Genomic DNA, 20304 nt, shown 5'->3' with positions numbered 1-20304 from the left:
GACTCAATTATTTATATTGTAGATTGATATTCATTTACCTGGAACATTAATTTGAAATTAACACTTTATTACATAAATGCATAGGTAGTTTTGTAAAAGATTCTGTATTTTTAAGTCAATTGAAAGAAAATGTGTGTTTCTTATTCAAATGGGTGGTTTGAGTTTGGAAGTTGAAGAACAGGGAATCATTCTAGGTCTTTGAGCCACATTTCATCATCCTTGTTGTAAAATATGACATTTAAATTTAATTTAATAATATGTGTCAGCTTGATTTAGAAGAAGAACTGAAATACTGCATCCACTAGATTCCTTGATTCTTTAATAGGTAATGAGGTCATTCACCTGAAGTTCTAATTTTACATTAGTATTTTCAATGTACGATCTGCTGAATAATGTTTCCAATGGTAGGGGAGACTAGGACTCGAGGACACAGCCTTACAGTAAACGGAAGACCTAAGAGAACGGAGATAAGGAGAAACGTCTTCAGGCACAGAGTGGAGAATCTATGGAATTCATTGCCAAAGGAGACTGTGGAGGCCAGGTCATTCAGTATATTTAAGCCTGAGATAGATAGGTTCTTGAATATCTAGGGAATCAATGGTTATGGGGAGAAGGTGGGAGAATGGTATTGAGAAACTTATCAGCCATGATTGAATGGTGGAGCAGACTCAATAGGCTGAATGGGCTAATTTCTGCTCCTTTGTCTTCTGGTCTAATTGGATATATAGTGATTGTAAGGAGGTCAGCCAGGAGGACCTCATAGAATAAGTTTACTGATTGAACTAAGTTAACAGCTCCAATCATGGAGCTCTGGCTGACACTACAGGACTGTCAGAGCTTCTGCTCACTCTGATTGTGTTGGATCAGTATCAAGGACTTTCTACGTGTAAATAAAGGGTGACTTGGTAATGGGAAACTGGCCTGAGTGGAGTTATTTCAGGACAAAGTGCCTGCAAAACATCATTTCACCGTTCCTGGTTGATTTGAATGTGAAGCCACCAATTGGATGACTTGAAATTGAAAGATTTTTTAAAATTACTTAATTTTTAATTTCCTGAAAACCCTCAAGAAATACCAACTTTACTGCCTCCGAAGGCCCAGCTTACAGGACCTTTGTTGATATGAAATTGCACAACTCTGGTATAAGTTGGACTTTAAACTAGGCCTTCTGGCTTACAGGTAGGGACACTACCTGCTCTGCAAAAGACCCCTCACAAGGACGTTGTATTCAGTGGTACTGAACTGAAAGTTGGGTAAACATCCATCTCAGTAACTGAAATAATGCCAAGTGCTGTTTAGAATGGATGGTTGGACTGATACCACCTGTTTTGCATGACCACTGCATGCTATGTTCTAGCTCTTCATCTTCACTTGCTGAAACTACAATTAAACTGGTGGCAGGGATGCTATAGCTGGCTAAAGGAAGGAAAATGAACTAAACTTGTCCTGCTCTGTTCACGGTCTGCTGATGCTGACAAAGTCATGTGAAAACATTGGCTGTGATGTGGAAGTGAAGCCTTCCAGTATCAAATAATTTGCTCTATAGGAGCAAGTGAGGAGCAAGGAGAAAGTGAGGACTGCAGATGCTGGAGATCAGAGTCAAGAAAAGCACACAGAATGAGATCATTCCTAATAAAGGGCTTATGCCCAATATGCCGATTCTCCTGCTCCTTGGATACTGCCTGACCTGCTGTGCTTTTCCAGCATAACACTCGACCCATATCTAGATATGCACATCAAAACTACCATTAAAAAAATGGTGGACAATGACTGTGGAACTGTACTTCATTGATTTTGTGCTTTGAGTTTGGAAAGGAGGGAAAAGCAATCAAGTTAACTGTGAAAATGCGATGAGATTCTTCTGCTTAATTATATGTAGTTCAAAGTTAATGAGTAAAGGTGTCCCATGTTGTGTGATTAGGTGGAGTTTGCCAGTGGTACAATCCGACTTTTTATAGCTCTATGTTGAACTCTGAGGTGCCTGCTAAAAATTTAATCTATTTTATAGGCTAAGGCTGTTTTCCCTGGAGCGTCAGAGGCTGAGAGGTGACCTTATAGAGGTTTATAAAATCATGAGGTACATGGATAGGGCAAATATTCAAAATCTTTTCTCTAGTTCAGAACTAGAGGGCATAGGTTTATGTATGGAATGAACTACCAGAGGAAGTGACGAAGACAGGTCCAATTACAACATTGAAAAGACATGTGGATAGGTATATGAAGAGAGAGAGTTTAGAGACATATGTGTCAAATGCTGGCAAATGGGACTGGATTAATTTAGGATATCTGGTCGCCATGGACGATTTGGACCAAAGGGTCTGTTTGTGTGCTGTATACCTCTGACTCTATAGCCAAAAGACCTTTCATTCCTCTTGCCAACCCCAGTCTGCTACTCACCCCATGCCAATCTAAGACCCCAACATACCTCCCATGTTCCTTTTGACCCCTTCACAGCAACCCATCCATTATCTACCATACACACATCTCAGGAGCTTTGAGAACATGGGATTTTAAAAAAAAAACTAATCAACTGTCCAACACAACGCTTACATAAAAAAGTTCCCCCTTCATGAACCCAGCTACAATGGAGTCTGGTTGAACTCATGTGGGAATGTCGCTGGACTGGTAATTCAGAACCTTGGATTAATATTCTGGGCACATGTGTTTGAATACCACCGTGGAAGTTCGCGAGATTTGAATTCAGTAAAATAAAATTCTGGAATAAAATTGCTATCCTGACTGACAATCATTTAGCCACTGTCAATTGTAAAAACTAACATCCTTTCAGGAAGCATATCTGGTGTCCTGATCTACTCCAACCTACACAGGACTCCAGATCCACAGCAATATAGTTGACTCTTAAATGCGCTCTGGGCAATAAATATTGGCCTAGCTAGTGACACCATTTTCTGCAAATAAATAACAATAATTTGGAATATTGGAATACATGGGTGGACTACTGCGCATGGGCTCTGCCTGCCATTTCAGTTGTTTGTACAGTCTTCCTACCTCCTTGAAAATTCAGCCCACTTCTTAATTACTTATAACAAGGAACAAACTTATAAAATGTGAAATAATTATAGATGTAGTATGAGCTCCATTAAGGTTTCCAAAATCTATTTACCATTAAGTAAACATTAGAATAGTACAAGTCAATTAATCTTAACTAAATACTTGTAAGTTCATTAAGTGACAGACTTCAGATATCCCGACTGTAGAATCTTTTACATTTTTGTGAGTTCTTTATCCTCCTTTTAAATAAAAGGTTGAATGCTAAAGATAGGAAATGTGAAGTTATGTTACCAAGCGAGACAATTCTACTTCAAAATATGACTGTGGATAAGTCAAAATGGCAACAGGTGACTCAACAGGTGAGAAATAGTTAATAAAATCACTTTGCAATTGTACTTCAAGAGTAGAACTTATGAATCAAATTTTACAGAAGAGCAAAGAGCCAATTTTCAATATTTCTATTCTGTTGCTCATGGAAAAGCAAAACTGTCCAAAGTCTGCTAACATCAGACATACTTCAACAAGAGGCTCATCACAAAGACATCACAAGCAATTCCTACCAAAAGAAAACAAAGTTGGGTTTACCTGAATATAAGGAAAAATAATAACTAAATTTAATGTCGAAAAATAATTGCAATTTAGTTAATATTTACGCAGGCAATACAAGATAAAGAAATACTCAAGATAACTTTGTTTAAGAAAAAAATGACATTTTGCCAAAGTTTTTCACTTTACACTCATCAGGATAATTCAGAAGAATACTAAAAGGGGAAGTGAGACATATGCTGTATGAGAGGAGTGTACTGATTGGTGAGCTCAGACTAGTGGAGGCAAGCTACATAGAATGGACCAGTTAGAGGATGACTTACAGTAAGCTAAATTGAACTCAACTAGACTCAACTAAATTTTAAATCAAACAGTTGGCTCTGATCAGTCAAGTTATCGCTCTGAGGAATGAGCCAAAGAATAGCTGTCAGCTATTTTGTTCTGTTGAAACAGTCATATTGCATGTGCATTTTTTCAGTCTGCAAAGAATAGTTTCCACTAAATGTGTCTTTTTCAGCAATAATCAAGCTCTGTCCTATCAAATGACTATTTAAACTAATCTCCACTTAAGGGTGTGAACTATGCTATGACTATGAGTTTATTAGTTAATTATGTTTCAAACTGTCTGATTTAATACAACGTAAAGTGGAATGTGAGACTTACTGTTTCTGCTTGGTACTAAGTCAATGTAACTTGGTTGCCATGGAGACTGGAACCCAAGACAAGTCCTATTGAAAACTAAGGACCTGCTCTCACAAGCGGATATAAAGAAACAAAAGGCTGTTTTTGTTTTTTTGCATGCATTTCGATTCAGAAATCAGAGACACAGAAACAGTGAGAGTCTCAGAGGGAAAAACTGGGCAACAGCAGAGAAAGAAACTGTTCTCTGTTAACCACCAGGCAAAAGGTGGGTCAGAACACCTTCTCTCAGCAAAGAAACACCACCTATGGAAATTTATGCACACTGAAAGATTCAAATATTCTCAGAAGTCTAAAGGAAATGCCTTTTTTATGAACACTGAACATTACATCTTAGCAAAATGGGAAGAGAAAACAAGACTGCTGGAAGCAACTCCCTACTTGCACCTGTAAACCCACGGAAAATCGGTGGAGAGTCCACTGTAGAGTAAAAATGTGGTGCAGAGCATTCAGTCATTTTGGGAAGTTTACTGCATTAGGGTACCTTCCATTCATTATTTTTATTGTGTTTTAGTACAGTAAATGTTGTAGAACATGAAATTTTGGTGTGATCCTTTGAGTAGTGACTGGGAACTGAAATGTCTTTAAAAGTTAAGCTTCTATAGAAATTGTTAACAACCATTTTGAAAGTTTAGAACACAAAGTTTGTGTTCATGACCTGTGAGACATGTATCTTTGGTTCTGTTAAAAACAATCCCTGCTTACAAAGACTATCTCAACTAAAAGAAAGCTAAACTCTCACAACAGAACTATTGACAAACCTAATTTAAGTCCCGGGATTTCCTGTTAATTTCTGACATTGCACAGAATGCAGCAGAAATATATAGACCATAACACATGAGTGGAAGTAAGGCCATTCAACTCATCGAGTCCACTCCGCCATTCAATCATGGCTGCTGGGCACTTCAACTCCACTTACCCGCATTCTCCCCATAGCCCTTAATTCCCCGAGACAACAAGAATCTATCAATCTCTGCCTTGAAGACATTTAGCGTCCCGGCCTCCACTGCACTCTGCGGCAATGAATTCCACAGGCCCAACACTCTCTGGCTGAAGAAATGTCTCCGCATTTCTGTTCTGAATTTACCCCCTCTAATTCTAAGGCTGTGTCCACATGTCCTAGTCTCCTCAACTAACGGAAACAATTTCCTAGCATCCACCCTTTCCAAGCCATGTATTATCTTGTACGTCTCTATTAAGTCTCCCTTTAATCTTCTAAACTCCAATGAATACAATCCCAGGATCCTCAGCCATTCCTCATATGTTAGACCTACCATTCCAGGGATCATCCTTGTGAATCCCCGCTGGACACGTTCCAGTGCCAGTATGTCCTTCCTGAGGTGTGGGGACCAAAACTGGATACAGTACTCCAAATGGGGCCTAACCAGAGCTTTATAAAGTCTCAGTAGCACAATGGTGTTTTTATATTCCAACCCTCTTGAGATAAGTGACAACATTGCATTCGCTTTCTTAATCACAGACTCAACCTGCATGTTGACCTTTAGAGAATCCTCAACTAGCACTCCCAGATCCCTTTGTACTTTGGCTTTACGAATTTTCTCCCCGTTTAGAAAGTAGTCTGTGCTTTTATTCTTTTTGCCAAAGTGCAAGACCTCGCATTTGTTCAAATTGAATTCCATCAGCCATTTCCTGGACCACTCTCCCAAACTGTCTAGATCCTTCTGCAGCCTCCCCACTTCCTCAGTACTACCTGCCTGTCCACCTATCTTCGTATCATCGGCAAACTTCGCTAGAATGCCCCCAGTCCCTTCATCCAGATCATTAAATATATAATGCGAACAGCTGAGGCCCCAACAATGAACCCTGCGGGACACCGCTCGTCACCGGCTGCCATTCTGAAAAAGAACCTTTTATCCTAACTCTCTGCCTTCTATCAGACAGCCAATCTTCAATCTCAATATAGATGCAATTTGTTTTTGGTGCTGGTGGGTAAAAGAAAGTGAAGATGAGAAGATCAGTAAAGAACAACATCAATCTCACCCAAAGGCAAATGCTTCCAATCAATTGGCCATATAATAACAGATTACGAGAAACTGCGAACTGTGCTACCAAATGAATATGAATATGTAGCACATGGAAAAGAAAATATAACAAGAAACCAAAAAATAAATACTTTTAACATAGGAACAAACATGTATTTCCTAAAGACTACACTGACCACATTATCAGTAGCATGAGATTAAAATTAATGTACCTATTTGGTTTTTTACGGATTGCCCCTTCTCCACCTCTTCAGCTACTTTTTCCTTGTTGAACTTCATTACTGTAACATTGTCCTTCTCCACATCTTCATGACTCCTGTCATCATCTTGACCCTCTTCCTCCTCCATTTCTTCCAATTCACTTTCACTTTCTCCATCATCCATTCCTTCTATGGATTTCTTAAAACCCTTAACTGTATTACATAACGAGTCATTGTTGGTATCTTCTTCCTCATCATCTTCACTGCTTTCCAAGTCTTCAAACATTTCTTCTTCATCATCATCTAACAATGATGAACACAAATAATTAAAGCAGTTTTAAATTTTTATGATTTCATGCTTTTGTTTGCTTGCTTAGAAAATAGACATAAATCATAAACATCCCTTGTAGGTAAAATGTAGAGGTAAAATAATTCAGAATTCCCCAGCTAAATGCTTATAATGCATGACCTTCTTGGAATTTCCTTCATTTTTAAGTAAAATTGAAAATTACATCGCAACCATCTGCAGCTTGAGCTGTTAGCATTGATACAACTTAATTTTCGGCTATTCAAATCAAAACAATAAAAATTACCCAGCTGGCCCCATTTAAAAGGAATATTATTATCGGCATTTGTATATTTCAAAATGCAGTGCCCTTACGTGAAAAGATATCATGCTCACAAATGGCATCAAATGTTTAAAAATGCAGTACCAACACTGATAAATAGTTATAGGAGATGTGTGCAATGTGGAATTCAAGGAGATTCAATGCCTTCTCTTAAAATAGTTTTATTTCCATGAGCAAGATACACTGGACAACTTCCAAAAAGCAAAGGCATGAATTGTATAACCTTGTGACTGGCAACTGTTTAATAAAAATGTACAGAAGACAGACTGTAGTTACCTCAATTTGAAGTGAATTGATATGGACAATTTGAAGGTTTTTAGGAGGTACAAACATTACAACACTTCCTACTTAATTAAACGTCAACTACTTTGCAAATGAATACTACACTCATTACAGGTTATATGTAAATCACCTTTTAAAATTTTTGTATAATCCCAAAATGGTCAATTAAAATTTAAAAAGTATTTTGGAAATTAATCTGTGGTTAAAAATGAATGGATATGTACAAGAAAAATATTATTGCTATTTCATCTGAATCATGAACTGTGGGGGATTGCAGTTTTGATTTCTATTGCAAAGCTTTTGTTCTCTCAAGTTAGAAATTGGAGAAAGACATAAATGTGTGACAACAATAAATCATATACCCATAAGCCTGAAATCACATACAATATGAAAAACAGAGCTACTACATGGGATGTATTTAAATTCCAAGGGCACGTGGCATTAGTAGGGCCTGAAACTGAGAAAATGCAAAAATATACCACCCACCTGAGGAGCCATAAACAGAGTTCTGTCCAGTTTCTTCCTGCAGTGCCTTTCGAGAGGTTGCCTGCCCAGCATACCTCTTGTCTGTATCAGACAGCAAAACTGAAGCACACTTCCGCAGCTTACTATCAAAAGTCCACTCATCCTCCCCTTCATCGAATCTGTCAATGACTTTAGCAATAGTTGCTGCGAAGAAAGAGAAAACTTTAGTTGCAGAATGCAGTTTTAAGAGTAAGGTAGAATTCAAACAACTTAATTTATTTTAATTAAAGCTATAAGCCTTTTTCATTATAAAACAGTTCTAAACACAATATTCCTTAATTGGCACTTGTGACAATTATAATTTTTTTTAAATTGCTAACACCCTACTAGGGTTGACATTTACAGAGTGGCTGGGTTGAGTGGTATGCAGCTGTGTGTTGCTTTATCTGCAATCTTATTCTCTGCCCATGGGACAGACACACTTGTTTCAACACTATATCTAACAATCCAGCTAATTGAAGGGAACAGCTGGTTTAGCACATGCTCTAAAATAAGCTTTAACAGTACCCTAGACATAACAGTCAAATGATACAATATATCTTTTGTTTAAAAATGTTATTTCAGTTGTATGTATCTGTTTAACAAAAAAGATTTTCAATGAATTGTATATTGCAATTATTCTAGATGCTCACACTATACTATAGTCAAAAATTCACAAACAGTTCAGATTCTGAAACTAGGTCCCTGTTTCATGAATATTTCTTACTTGCTGGGCTGACCTATTAAAATGGGTAAAAACAATGACTGCAGATGCTGGAAACCAGATTCTGGATTAGTGGTGCTAGAAGAGCACAGCAGTTCAGGCAGCATCCGAGGAGCAATAAAATCGATGTTTCGGGCAAAAGCCCTTCATCAGGAATAAAACAGCTGCCCAAAAATTTGTAAAAGTTACTTTTTTGGCATTGTAGATTGCTAAATTCTAACAGAAACAACATGATTTGCAAGATAGGTTGAAGCACAGAATAAAAATTTCAATCAGAAGGTCTACAATGTGACATCACAATAGGAAGCAATAGCTCAACGGCATTATCGCTGGACTGCTAGTCTAGAATATTAACCTTGGTCTGGGGACCCGGTTTCAAACCCCACCACAGCAGATGGTGAACTTGAATTCAACAAACAAATCTGTAATTGCTTGTGTAATGAATCCATTGCTGATTAAAGGGCAATAGTGACAATTTCTGATAGAGAAGGAAACTGCCATCCTTACCTGGCCTAGTCAGGACTGGCCTATTTGTGACTCCAGACCCACAGTAATGTGGCTGACTCTTAACTACATTCTGAGCAGCCATGGGCAATAAATGCTGGCATAACCAGTGATATCCAAAATGTATTTTTAAAAAGGTATGCAATGTTGTTCCGTGGAGCTCCTGTGAACCGAGACCACCAATTAAGGAGCAGGGTGAATGAGAGACTCAAACCAGAATGCTGGAGAATCTCAGGTCTGACAGCATCAACAGAATTAACTCTCCTTTGGAATGAATCATTAGACTCAAAGTTAACTCTGCTTCTCTCGCCACAGATGCTACAAGACCTGCTCAGTTTTTCTATCACTTTTTTTTTGATTTTCAGCTTTGGTTTTATTTGAGCTAATAAATCATGTGGGAATAATTAACCAGCGTTCAATTTAGGAACGAGGGTACAACGTAGTGTATTTATATGAGGCAAGAGTAAGCAATGCATGCAAGACATATTAAAATAATCTCAATAAGTTAAAACATATCAAATTTTGCAACAGGACGTAGTTAACTGTCAAGAATTGGGTCACAAGTCTACTTTAGCCCAATTTCATATTACAGATGCATACAAGAGCAAAAACGCTTTTGGTAGTAGTCAAATTATTAACAAATCCCTTTCATTTACGATAACACCCTAGGATGTACAGCAGAAGTATTTAATATATGAAGTTACCAGTACTGCAGCAAATTGTATAAACAGACCATGGATGCGATAACTGGAAGCTAGTTTCATCACAAAATACACTAATAGATATGTGCAGCTTTACTTCAAATTTAGCAATAAAATCAGTCGACATTTTGTCTAGCACCTGATTACAGATCATCACCAAACTACATACAATATTCTACAATCAATTCTATTTGAAAATATTTAAGTGATTAAATTACAAATACTCAAAATACAGATGATAAAGAAATAGTTCCAATGCATTAAAAAACAAGCCTAGAATAAAATAAAGAGTGAAGAGTTCAATAACTCAAACAGCAAAAATAACATTGAATCAGAAAAGCTGTGAATTGAATGAGCAAGGTTCTCTTCCTCAGCTGAGCTATTTTCCTCAGACGGATACTTTGTTTTGTTACTCTAGGCACTAAAACAAAGTATTGGACAATACGAGACCATAAAGTATACCCTGGTTATCCCATCTTACCATCAGGAGAACTAAGCATACATATCACCAACAGGGGACAAATCAAGGTGAAATAACATGGAAAACACTTAATGCCAAGCTGTTTAATATGAAAGTGTGAAAAAATGACAAGCACAGGTGAAAATGAGTTGTGATTAGGATTAATTTAGTACTCAAAAGACTTGCAATTAAATATTGTGTTTATGGAAGAATAAAAATTCCATTTGTTACATTTTGTCAGCATTATTGTTAGCACAGGGGGCACTTTAGTGCCTCCCATCTCTTTATTGAAAGTACTTTCCAAATCCTCTAGAGAATTTGGTCTACCATCATGAAAATCACATTAGTGGAAATTACAGTTAGGAATTATGACCTGGCACAGACCCAACTGTCCTATATTTTCATAAGGAATTGAAGCTAGTTTAATGTTTAACTTTGTCTCACAGGAACTGTAAATATTATAAAATAAACACAAACACATGCCTTAATACACAGCAAAAATGAGCTTCTCACTAACTACTTCTCAGATCAAATTGGGAAAGGCATCATGATACTGAACAGTACCAGTGTTTCACAAAGCTCAGTATACTGTAAGCTAAGATATGAAATTATTTTTTAAATTTATTTTTCAGAACTTTAGTTGACACTCCAGTGCAATGCTCAAGGAGTGTCACACCTGGTGACATCATTCAAAGGGTCATTAAACATGTGCTCAACTATCCTCTTGACTGGAAATGAAAGATATTCTGACACTATGTGAAGAAAAGTCAGAAATTTGTGTCGGAGTTGGATAATTATTTATTCTCAATCGATACTACGAAGAATTTAGTCAGTCATTATTTTCATTGCTATTTGTGCCATCTTATTCAACATCCTTGTAAATCTTTTCTGAACCTTTCAAGTTTCACAACATCTTTCTGACAGGAAAGAGACCAGAAATGCACGCAATATTCCAATAGTTGCGTGCAATTCTGATCTCATTGCTATCAGAAAGATGTTGTGAAACTTGTAAGGGCTCAGAAAAGATTAAAAGGATGTTGCCAAGATTGGAAGATGTGAGCTATAGAGAGAGTTGAATAGGCTAGGGCTGTTTTCCCTGGAGCAACGGAGGCGGAGGGGGTGACCTTATAAAAGGTTTATAAAATCATGAGGTGCATGGATAGGATAAATAGACAAAGTCTTTTCCCTGGTGTGGGGGAGTCCAGAGCGAGAGGGCATAGGTTTAGGGTGAGAGGGGAAAGATACAAAAAAGACCTAAGAGGCAACTTTTTCACTTAGAGGGTGGTACGTGTATGGAATGAGTTGCCAGTGGAAGTGGTGGAGGCTAGCACAATTGCAACATTTAAGAGGCATCTGGATGGGTATAGGAACAGGAAGGGTTTGGATGGATATGGGCCAGGAGCTGGCAGGTGGGACTAGATTGGGTTGGGATATCTGGTTGGCATGGATGAGTTGGACCGAAGGGTCTGTTTCCATGCCATACATCTCTAGGACTCTATATTAGTTGAATGTTTCCCTACAATATAACAGAGATTACATTAGAAACACTAACAAAGTAGTCTTCTGAAACTCCATGTATATTCATAGATTCCTTTGTACACGTGCCCTACGAGATATGTTCTCTGTATGAAAACAAAGAGAGATCTGGGTGTCGGACATGAAGACATGAAATAAAGGCAAGTACTTACTTTCCTTTCTTTTAACAGGATATGGGAAAAAGCTCCAAGCTAAAGAATATTTTTGTTTCCAAATTAGAAGCCTGCACCTCCACATTTTACCAATACATAATTTGGAAAATAAACCTATCATTTCACATATTGAGTTCGGCTTTGGCTGCAAACAATCCATTTAAACACTATCACGATAGAGTTCCAACTCTTCTACAGAAGACCACACAAGTTTAATACAATTTTAGGTCAAACTGATGCTTCTTTAAAAATTCACTCGCAGGACATGAGCTTCAATAACTAGCCAGCATTTATTGCCCATACATATTGCCCCTGAGAAATTGGAGAGCTGTCTTCTTCAACTGCTGCAGTCCATGTGCTATAGGTAGACCCACAATGCCATTAGAAAGGGAATTCCAGGATTTTAACCGAGTAAGTGGTGGTAATATTCCCCATTTAGGATGGAGTGTGGTTTGGAGGGGAATCTTCAGGTGGTGGTGTTCTCATGTAACTGCTGTCCTTCAAGATGGAAGTGTTCATGAGTGTGGAAGGTGCTGTCCTAGGATTTTGGTGAAATTCTACAGTGCTTCTTACTAAAAGTACACACTGCTGCTTCCGATCTTCAGTGGTGGAGGGAATGGATGCTTTGAATTTAGTGCCAATCAAGTAGACTGCCTTGTCCTGGATGGTGTCAACATTCTTGAGTGTTGTTGGAGCTGCACTCGTCCAAGCTAGTGGCGTGTACTCCTTACTTGTGTCTTATAGAAGGTTATCAGGCTTCAGGGAGTCAGGAGGTGAGTTATTTCCTAGCCTCTGACCTGCTCTTGTAGCCATGGTGTTTATATGGCAAATGCAGTTGAGTTTATGGTCAATGGCAACCTCAAGGATTTACATAATGGGGGATTCAGTAAAGGTAACACAAGGTGATGGTTAGATTATCTGTTTCTGGAGTGGTCACTACTTAGCATTTGTCTAGCATGAATGTTAGTTCATGTCTGACTATTGTCCAGATTTTCAAGTATTTGTACACAGACTGGTGTTTGTAAATGGTTGAACATTGTACAGTCATCGACAAACATCCCTACTTCTGGCCTTATGATGTAGAAAGGTCATTGATGAAGCAGCCAAAGATCATTGGGCCTAGGAGAGTACCCTGAGGAATTCCTGCAAAGGTGTCCTGGAGCTGAAATGACTAAGCTCCAACAACCACAATCATCTTCGTATGTGCTAAATATGACTCAAACCAGTACAGAACTTGCCCCTGACCCACTGATTCCAATTTTGTTCTCTGGATCAAATGTGGCCTTGATGCCAACGGCTGTCACTCTCACCTCCCCTGGTGACAAGCTGCAAGACTATAATGAAGGAATAATTATTTAATTCTAATTGAAAGCAACGTAAACTATTTGATTTATATAGTACTGCTCATGGCCACCTGAAGTCCCAAGCCGTCAAATAAGTGCTTTTGAAACATAGTCACTGTTTTAACATAGGAATTGCAGCAGACAACATGCACACAGCAAACTTTCTCAAACGATAACGTGATTACAACTAAAATCATTTTTGTGATGACCCAGGATAACTCCCCTACTCTTCCAAACAGTGACATATGGATTTTTCCAGTCACACAAGCACACAGAGGGTTTTGGTTTAACGTGAACTCTAAGGAGGATACTGCAGAAATTCAAAAGAATGTAAAAAGGATGGTAGGATGGGCAGACAAGTAGCAGATCAGGTTTAATGCCAAGAAAAGTGATTAATTTTGGTAGGAAGACAACATAAAAGAAAAGGGCACAATATTATAGGATATGTGGATGCGTGTGCGCATATATCATTTAAAAATGGCAGGAACGGTTGAAAGAAAGGTCCATAAAGTGGACAGTACCCTGCACTTTATCAACAAAAATTTAAGAGTATCATGGAAATTATGTTAATCTTGTTTAAGATACTGATACAGCTACAATTAAGGATTGCATTCAGTTCTGCACACCACACATTAGAAAGGACCCGAAGTAGGGAGAGTTCAGAAATATGAATAAGAGCAATTCCAGAGATGATGAACACAGCTACATAGATAGATTGAAGACCAGAAAGTTGAAATGAGGACATTTGATAGAGGTATAGAAGAGTACCCCCTCGCACGCAGCCCTGACCACTCCAACCCTTTCCCCCACCACTCCCCTCCCAACCACTCTCCACACTTTAGCCTAACTAACCCCACAAACTTTTCTGCCATTGGTAATCAGAAAGCTATTAACATCCACATATCCGATAGTATTCTATATTGTTTGTGTTCTTCCTACCAAAACAAATACAAAAAACAGAACTTCCACAGCCCTCTGAGGTAGAGATTTCTAAAGTTTCACAAGCTTCTGAGTAAAAGAAAATTCTCATCTTGGTCCCAAAAAGCATCACACTTATTTGTAAACTTGTATCCTGGGTTCTAGACCCCTAACCAGGGGGAACATCTTACCTGCATCTAGCTAATACATACCTTGAATTATTTTGTAGGTTTCAATTAGATCACCCACATTCTTTGAAGCTCTAGAGAATACAGGTCCAGTTTGCCCAATTTCTCTCCAAAAGACAGTCCGTTCAGCCCACGAACAAGTCTGACAAACCATCACTGCATTCCCTCTATGGCAATAGTAGTATTTCTGAGGTCAAGAGAACAAAGCTGCACACAGTACCCAACATGCTGTCTAACCACGTTTACATACAACTAAAGCAAAATGTCACAACAGCTATAGTAAAGAGAACTAAAGATTATCTTGTAATAAAGAACAGCATTCCATTAGCCTTCCTAATAATGTTGCTACACCTGTACAGTAGTCTTCAGTGACTTATTGACAAGAACACCTAAATCTTTTTATATATCTACACTGTATATACTGTGCATATCTGTTCGTCCTACTAAAGTAGATAACAGTGAACATGGTAGACTGAACCATGAGCAGCACAAAATGTATAATCCCATTTTCTATTCCAGGAAGTAAGCTTTTCTTTAATTTTGTTTCTTCAAAACCACAGATAAGTGAGGATGGGACTAAAAGTTGGTGAAAAGATTGTCAGAATGCTTTGGGTGGGTAATCAAATGTGTGAAAGCCAGAAATGCAAATAACAGGACTTATCTATATTCAAAATCACAGACAAAATAGATTTAAGTTGCATCAAGAACAAAGCAGCACAGACTTAAGGCAATTGGCAAAAGAAACAAAGCGACATGAGGGAAAACTACGTGCAATACTTATTTGAGAACTCGGATGTACTGTCTGAAAATGTGGTGGAACAGGGTCAATTGATGCATTCAAGACAGAATTGGATTATGATCTGAAAAGGAAGAATATGCAGGGCTTCAAGGAGAAGGCAGCCGAATGACAATAGGTGAACTATTCCTTCAGGAAGTTAGTATAGACAAAACAAGCTGAGTGGTCCACTTCTGTGCTGCAATAATTCCATGACTTGTCATCCAAAAGACAATATCTCTGAAACCTCAGCACTGCACTGAAATGGCATGTTATAATTTAGTACTTGAGCACTGGAGCATGACTGAACCCAGTATTTTAGGCTCTGAGGAAAGTGTGCCACCCACTGAGCCATCACCACCATAAACTGCCATCATATAGCACCATTTAATAGAAAGAAGTGTCCCAAGGTACACCACTGAATTAAGTAGTAACATTTGACTGTAAGGCCCAGATGACAAAATGAGAGTAGCTTTCCAAATGATTGGTCAAGGAGGTAGGTTTTAAGGAGCATCTTAAATAAAGAACAGATTTACAGAGGTATTCCAGAGCCTGAAAGTATAGCCATTAATGGCAAACAATCAAAATTCGCAGGATGCAAAACAAGTCAGAATCAGAATGCAGATATCTGAGGCAAGCAGGATGGAGGAGATCAGGATGGGTGAAGAACCTGTAAACAAGGATGAGAATTTAAGACATTATTTGTGAACACTAGTTAGTGTAGGTTAGTGAATTCAGAGGTTGATGGACTTGGTATAAGTAAGGATATTCACAGCAAAATCTGAATGACATTGAGGAAAAATAATCTAACATTTACACTCAGAATATCCCAAAGTTTCCCACCAATATTTTTTGGATGATTGGTCACTGTTGCTATAAAGGTAGATATACAAGCCAGTTTGAGCACACTAAGCTCTACAAGAAGTAAAGTGAATAATGACTGATAAACCTGATTTGGTTACATAGCTTGAAGAGCAAATGCTGGAACCAAAAAGATTCCCAACTTTGCAAAATGCAATGAGATCTTTTATTTTGACACAAAGAAACAGATAATCTGTTTAAAATGTATTTCAAAGTACTAGAATCTCCCACAACGCAACACTCCTTCAATACTGCACTGAAATGTCAAACCTGGTTTATGTACTCAAATACATATTTGGGGTTCAAACTTCAGGGGTCAGAAAGGACCATCAGTAAATCTGTTGGGTAAGTAAGCTTCTGATTAGTATATCCAAGTTACTTAGAAAAGGATACTTAGCAATAAACCTACAAACTCTAATGCACATATTTGGAAGGTTCATAACCACCACTGTGACAATATAGCTAAAGCAAATAGAAATATTGAGAACAGTTGCCTTCATGATGAGGCATCCAATTTTGTCCTTATAACATTTTAACTTGACTTCTCTTAAATAGCTGGCTCAATTTTATTTTCCTCAAATTTAATAATAGAATTTCTAGCCTCTGACTTGCTCTTGTAGTGACTGTATTTATATGGCTAGCTCAGTTTAGCTTCCAGTCAACAGTAATCCCAAGATGTTGTTAGGAGGGGATCCTGTGAATATTGAACATTATTGAATGTTAAGGAACGGTGGTTAGATTCTCTCCTGTTAGAGATGGTCACAGATTGGCACTTGTGTACATGCCAATTTTCAGCCTGAGCTGAAAAAGTGTCCAGGTTCTTGCTGTATTTGGATATGGATTGCTTCAGTATCTGCATGGTCACACATGGTGCTGCCCATTGTGCAAACATCTTCTGACCTTATGATGGAGAGAGGTTATTGATGAAGCAGTTAGTCCAAGGAACTCCTGGGTCCTCTTGTGACAGTGGTAGTGCCCCTACCCTGGTCCAGGACGCCCAGGTTAGATTCCCACCTACTCCAGAGGTGTGTAATAACATCTCTGAACAAAATGATTAGAAAAGAAAACTCTGAGGAATTGAGTGCAGGTTCATTGTTCCTTGAAAGTGAAGTTGGAAGTAGACAAGGTAGTGAAGGTGCTTTTGGTACACTTGCTTTTATTGGTCACTGCACTGAGTACAGGAGTAGCGAGGTCACCTTGCAGCTGTATGGGATATTGGTCAGGCCATTTTTGGAACAATGCATTCAGTTCTGGTCTCCCAGCTATAGGAAAGATGTGTTAAACTTGAACGGTTCAGGAAAGATGTTCAAGGATGTTGCCAGAGTTGGAGGGCTTGAGCTCTCGGGAGAAACTGAATATGCTGGGGCTATTATCCCTGGACCATCGGACGCTCAGGGGTGACCTTATACAAGTTTACAAAAACATGAGGAGCATGAATAGGGTGAATAGTCAAGTATAGAAGAGTGTAAAACTAGAGGACTTAGGTTTAAGAGGGAAAAGATTTAAAATGGACATAAGGGGCACTTTTTCATGCAGAACGTGCTGCGTGTATGGAATGAACTGCCAGAGGAATTGGTGGAGGCAGATACAATTGCAACCTTTAAAAGACATCTGGATGAGTATATGACTAGGAAGGGTCTACAGGGATAATGAGCCAAATGCTGTCAAATGGGACTAGATTCGCTTAGGATGCCATGTCGGCATGGAAGGGTTGGACACAAGGGTCTGTTTTCATGCTGTACATCACTATGACTCTATGAGCCAAGAGATGCTGGGACTGTGAATGTGAGGTGGAGATGAGCGACATGATTAACACCCAGTTTAAAAATATCTTCGTTGTCAAATTGGTTCAAAAAGCAGGAGAGCAACACTTCAAAGAAACAAACACTTGGAGGCAATTTTATCTACATCTGAAAGATAATCAATCGAGTACATTGTATCTGTGCACATAATTTATTTTAATTAACGAGGCTAGGAAGGCCAGGATCACAACGTCGAGTAAAGCAAAGCATGAACTTGTTTCAGGAAAACAAAGTACTGGAGAAACTCAGCATGTCTGGCATTTTCTGGAGAGCGAGCGAGAGAGAGAAACAAAATTGGAAGGGCACTTAAACACCAGCACATAACAAATAGGCTGAAATGCCAGTTTGCATGACAGCAATGCTGCAGGAAATAAAATTGCACACACGACTGTGCCCTTATGGGTAAGAGCAAAAGTTAACATTTTAGGTCTAATATGATTCTACTTAAGAAGTTTCAAAATGTTAACTCTGCCTTTCTCTCCATAGGTATCGACATTCCTGCCATGTTTCTCCAGCATTTTCTGTTCTTTAATACACATTTCTAACATTTGCAGTATTTTGTTTTTTGTTATATGGACTAGTCTCTGGATGTTGAAAGAGTAATTTGCATATGTGTTACCCTAATGAGATTTGTTTTGTTGACCCCAAGAGATGACATGACTTTCAGGTGAAGTGGAAAGTGTACACCTTCACATGCACAAGGAATTGGGTGGAGCAGTGGGTCTTTCCTCTCCATCCTTGTTGTACATGCATACTGAGCCAAGACTAGCAAATAACAAGTATGTCAGCAGCACGTGAAAGGGAGCAATGTGTTGCAATTTTGCAGTAATGCTTGACTAACTCCAACTTGAACAAGAGCAAACTGAGATTGCCTGGAAGGTGTGTTGTCACACCACTTTTGTTTGACACTACAGAAAGTAAACTGATTTGGGGGCAGAGGTAGCATCTATATTTATGGACTTTAGACAAAGTGAAGATTTGAGCTGGATGGATCCAATGACTTCAACCTACAATAAAATCCATTTAAATTCAATGTAAACTGTTTTGAAAGACCACCTGCTTCAGGTTTTTATTCTTTGTCCATTTATGTGACTCAATGTCTAATTTAGTTTGAGAATGTTATGGTGCTTTGGGGCATTTTACACCAAACAAAGTTGTTGTTATAAACAATTAAATGAAACAGCTTGGAAGGGCACTTCGACAGCAATGCATAACACATGGGCTGAAATGCCAGTTTACACGAGAGCAATACGGAGGGAAAGAAGACTGTGTCGTTATGGGTAAGAGCAAGATACAATTCTAGCTGTTGTGCTTGGGCAAACCAAACAGCCGTATTACAAATAAAAAACAGAATTTGCTGGAAAAGCTCACCAAGTCTGGCAGCATCTGTGAAGAGAAATCAAAGTGAGAGTTTCAGGTCTGGTGTCCCTTCCTCAGAACGATGCTGAACTTTTCCAGCAATTTCTGTTACTGATTCTGATTTACAGCATTCGGAGTACTTTCGGTTTTTGAGCCGTTTTATACATGTTCCCCGAAGCAGGAGCAGTGACACTCTCTGACCCATGTGCACAGGGTCGCACTAAGCAATCTTAACAATTGCTTAGTGCGAGACCTGCAGGCTCATAAACTGCTTAAACGACCCAAATTCTTCAGCGAGATATAAACGATAATCTCATTTAAATTTAACAAAGCCACAGAACTCGGGACCGTACAGCCCACAATACGCAACTCGCGACGTAAACATCTCAAGTTCCAGTTGCTCAGTGAATTTTAAACTGCGCTGTTCACCCGGGGGGGCAGAAGGCCTAAAGTCAGACCCTAAGCTCACATCCATAGCAACCGTCACCAAAAGCTCACCCACATGCCGGCTCGCAGAGCGTTGATTTATTACAGTCGAGAACAAATTCCTCGTCCTCCAACCAGGAACCAAACACGCTTCATCGAGTAGGACCCAATTACCTTCATCGTGCTCGTCCTCTGGGTCTTTAAAGGTCGGCAAAGGGTTTAATAAGTCCTCCAACTGCCTGGATATAGTCGCCGCCATCTTGCCTCTAACCCGTCAGCGAGAATGGAGCATATTCAGTATGACGTACTACCGAATACAGGGAAGACTTCCGGTTCCGTTTGACGCACACACGTAGGATTGGTCATCTTCCAACTATTTACAGTGGAAAGTTTTTCACCATTCTCCACCCCACCCCACCTTACTATAGTAATATTTTTGAATTACGGAATTTTGTGTTGTTTTTCGTCAATAAGGCAATTTCAAACACAACGTTAAAGTTCGTAGGATATACAATTTTTCGAATTCTATTGTACTTGTCTTATCAGATTGAATCGCCACTTTGCCTACAAAATACAGCAACCTTAATAAGTTTAGGGTATGAATAAGGTTGACAGGCAATCATTTCAATCTTTTTTTTACCCTCATGGCTTTAGGTTTTCTTGATGTTAGGACCTTTAGC

General features: G+C 38.7%; 1 protein-coding gene across 4 annotated transcripts in view; it reads right to left on the bottom strand.

Moving 5' to 3' along the window:
- aatf (apoptosis antagonizing transcription factor) overlaps window positions 1–19923 on the bottom strand; it is a 115591-nt gene extending 95668 nt beyond the window's left edge. For 2 of the 4 annotated variants that reach the window (XM_072589675.1, XM_072589676.1), the window contains exons 1-3: window positions 19799–19923; window positions 7858–8040; window positions 6473–6763 (exon numbers count right to left, since the gene is read on the bottom strand). In XM_072589675.1, coding sequence (XP_072445776.1) covers window positions 6473–6763; window positions 7858–8040; window positions 19799–19883 — 559 coding nt within the window. In that variant the 5' untranslated portion in view covers window positions 19884–19923. Of the gene's footprint in view, window positions 1–6472; window positions 6764–7857; window positions 8041–19696 lie in introns of all 4 variants that reach the window. The other 2 variants (XM_072589673.1, XM_072589674.1) reach the window with 1 other exon arrangement.
- Window positions 19924–20304: the final 381 nt, after the last annotated feature.

The sequence above is a fragment of the Chiloscyllium punctatum genome, chromosome 19, assembly GCF_047496795.1.
Source record: "Chiloscyllium punctatum isolate Juve2018m chromosome 19, sChiPun1.3, whole genome shotgun sequence".
NCBI classification, from domain to species: domain Eukaryota; kingdom Metazoa; phylum Chordata; class Chondrichthyes; order Orectolobiformes; family Hemiscylliidae; genus Chiloscyllium; species Chiloscyllium punctatum.
Note: the sequence above shows the minus strand (reverse complement) of the source record. Positions and strands in the feature narration are given on the sequence as shown.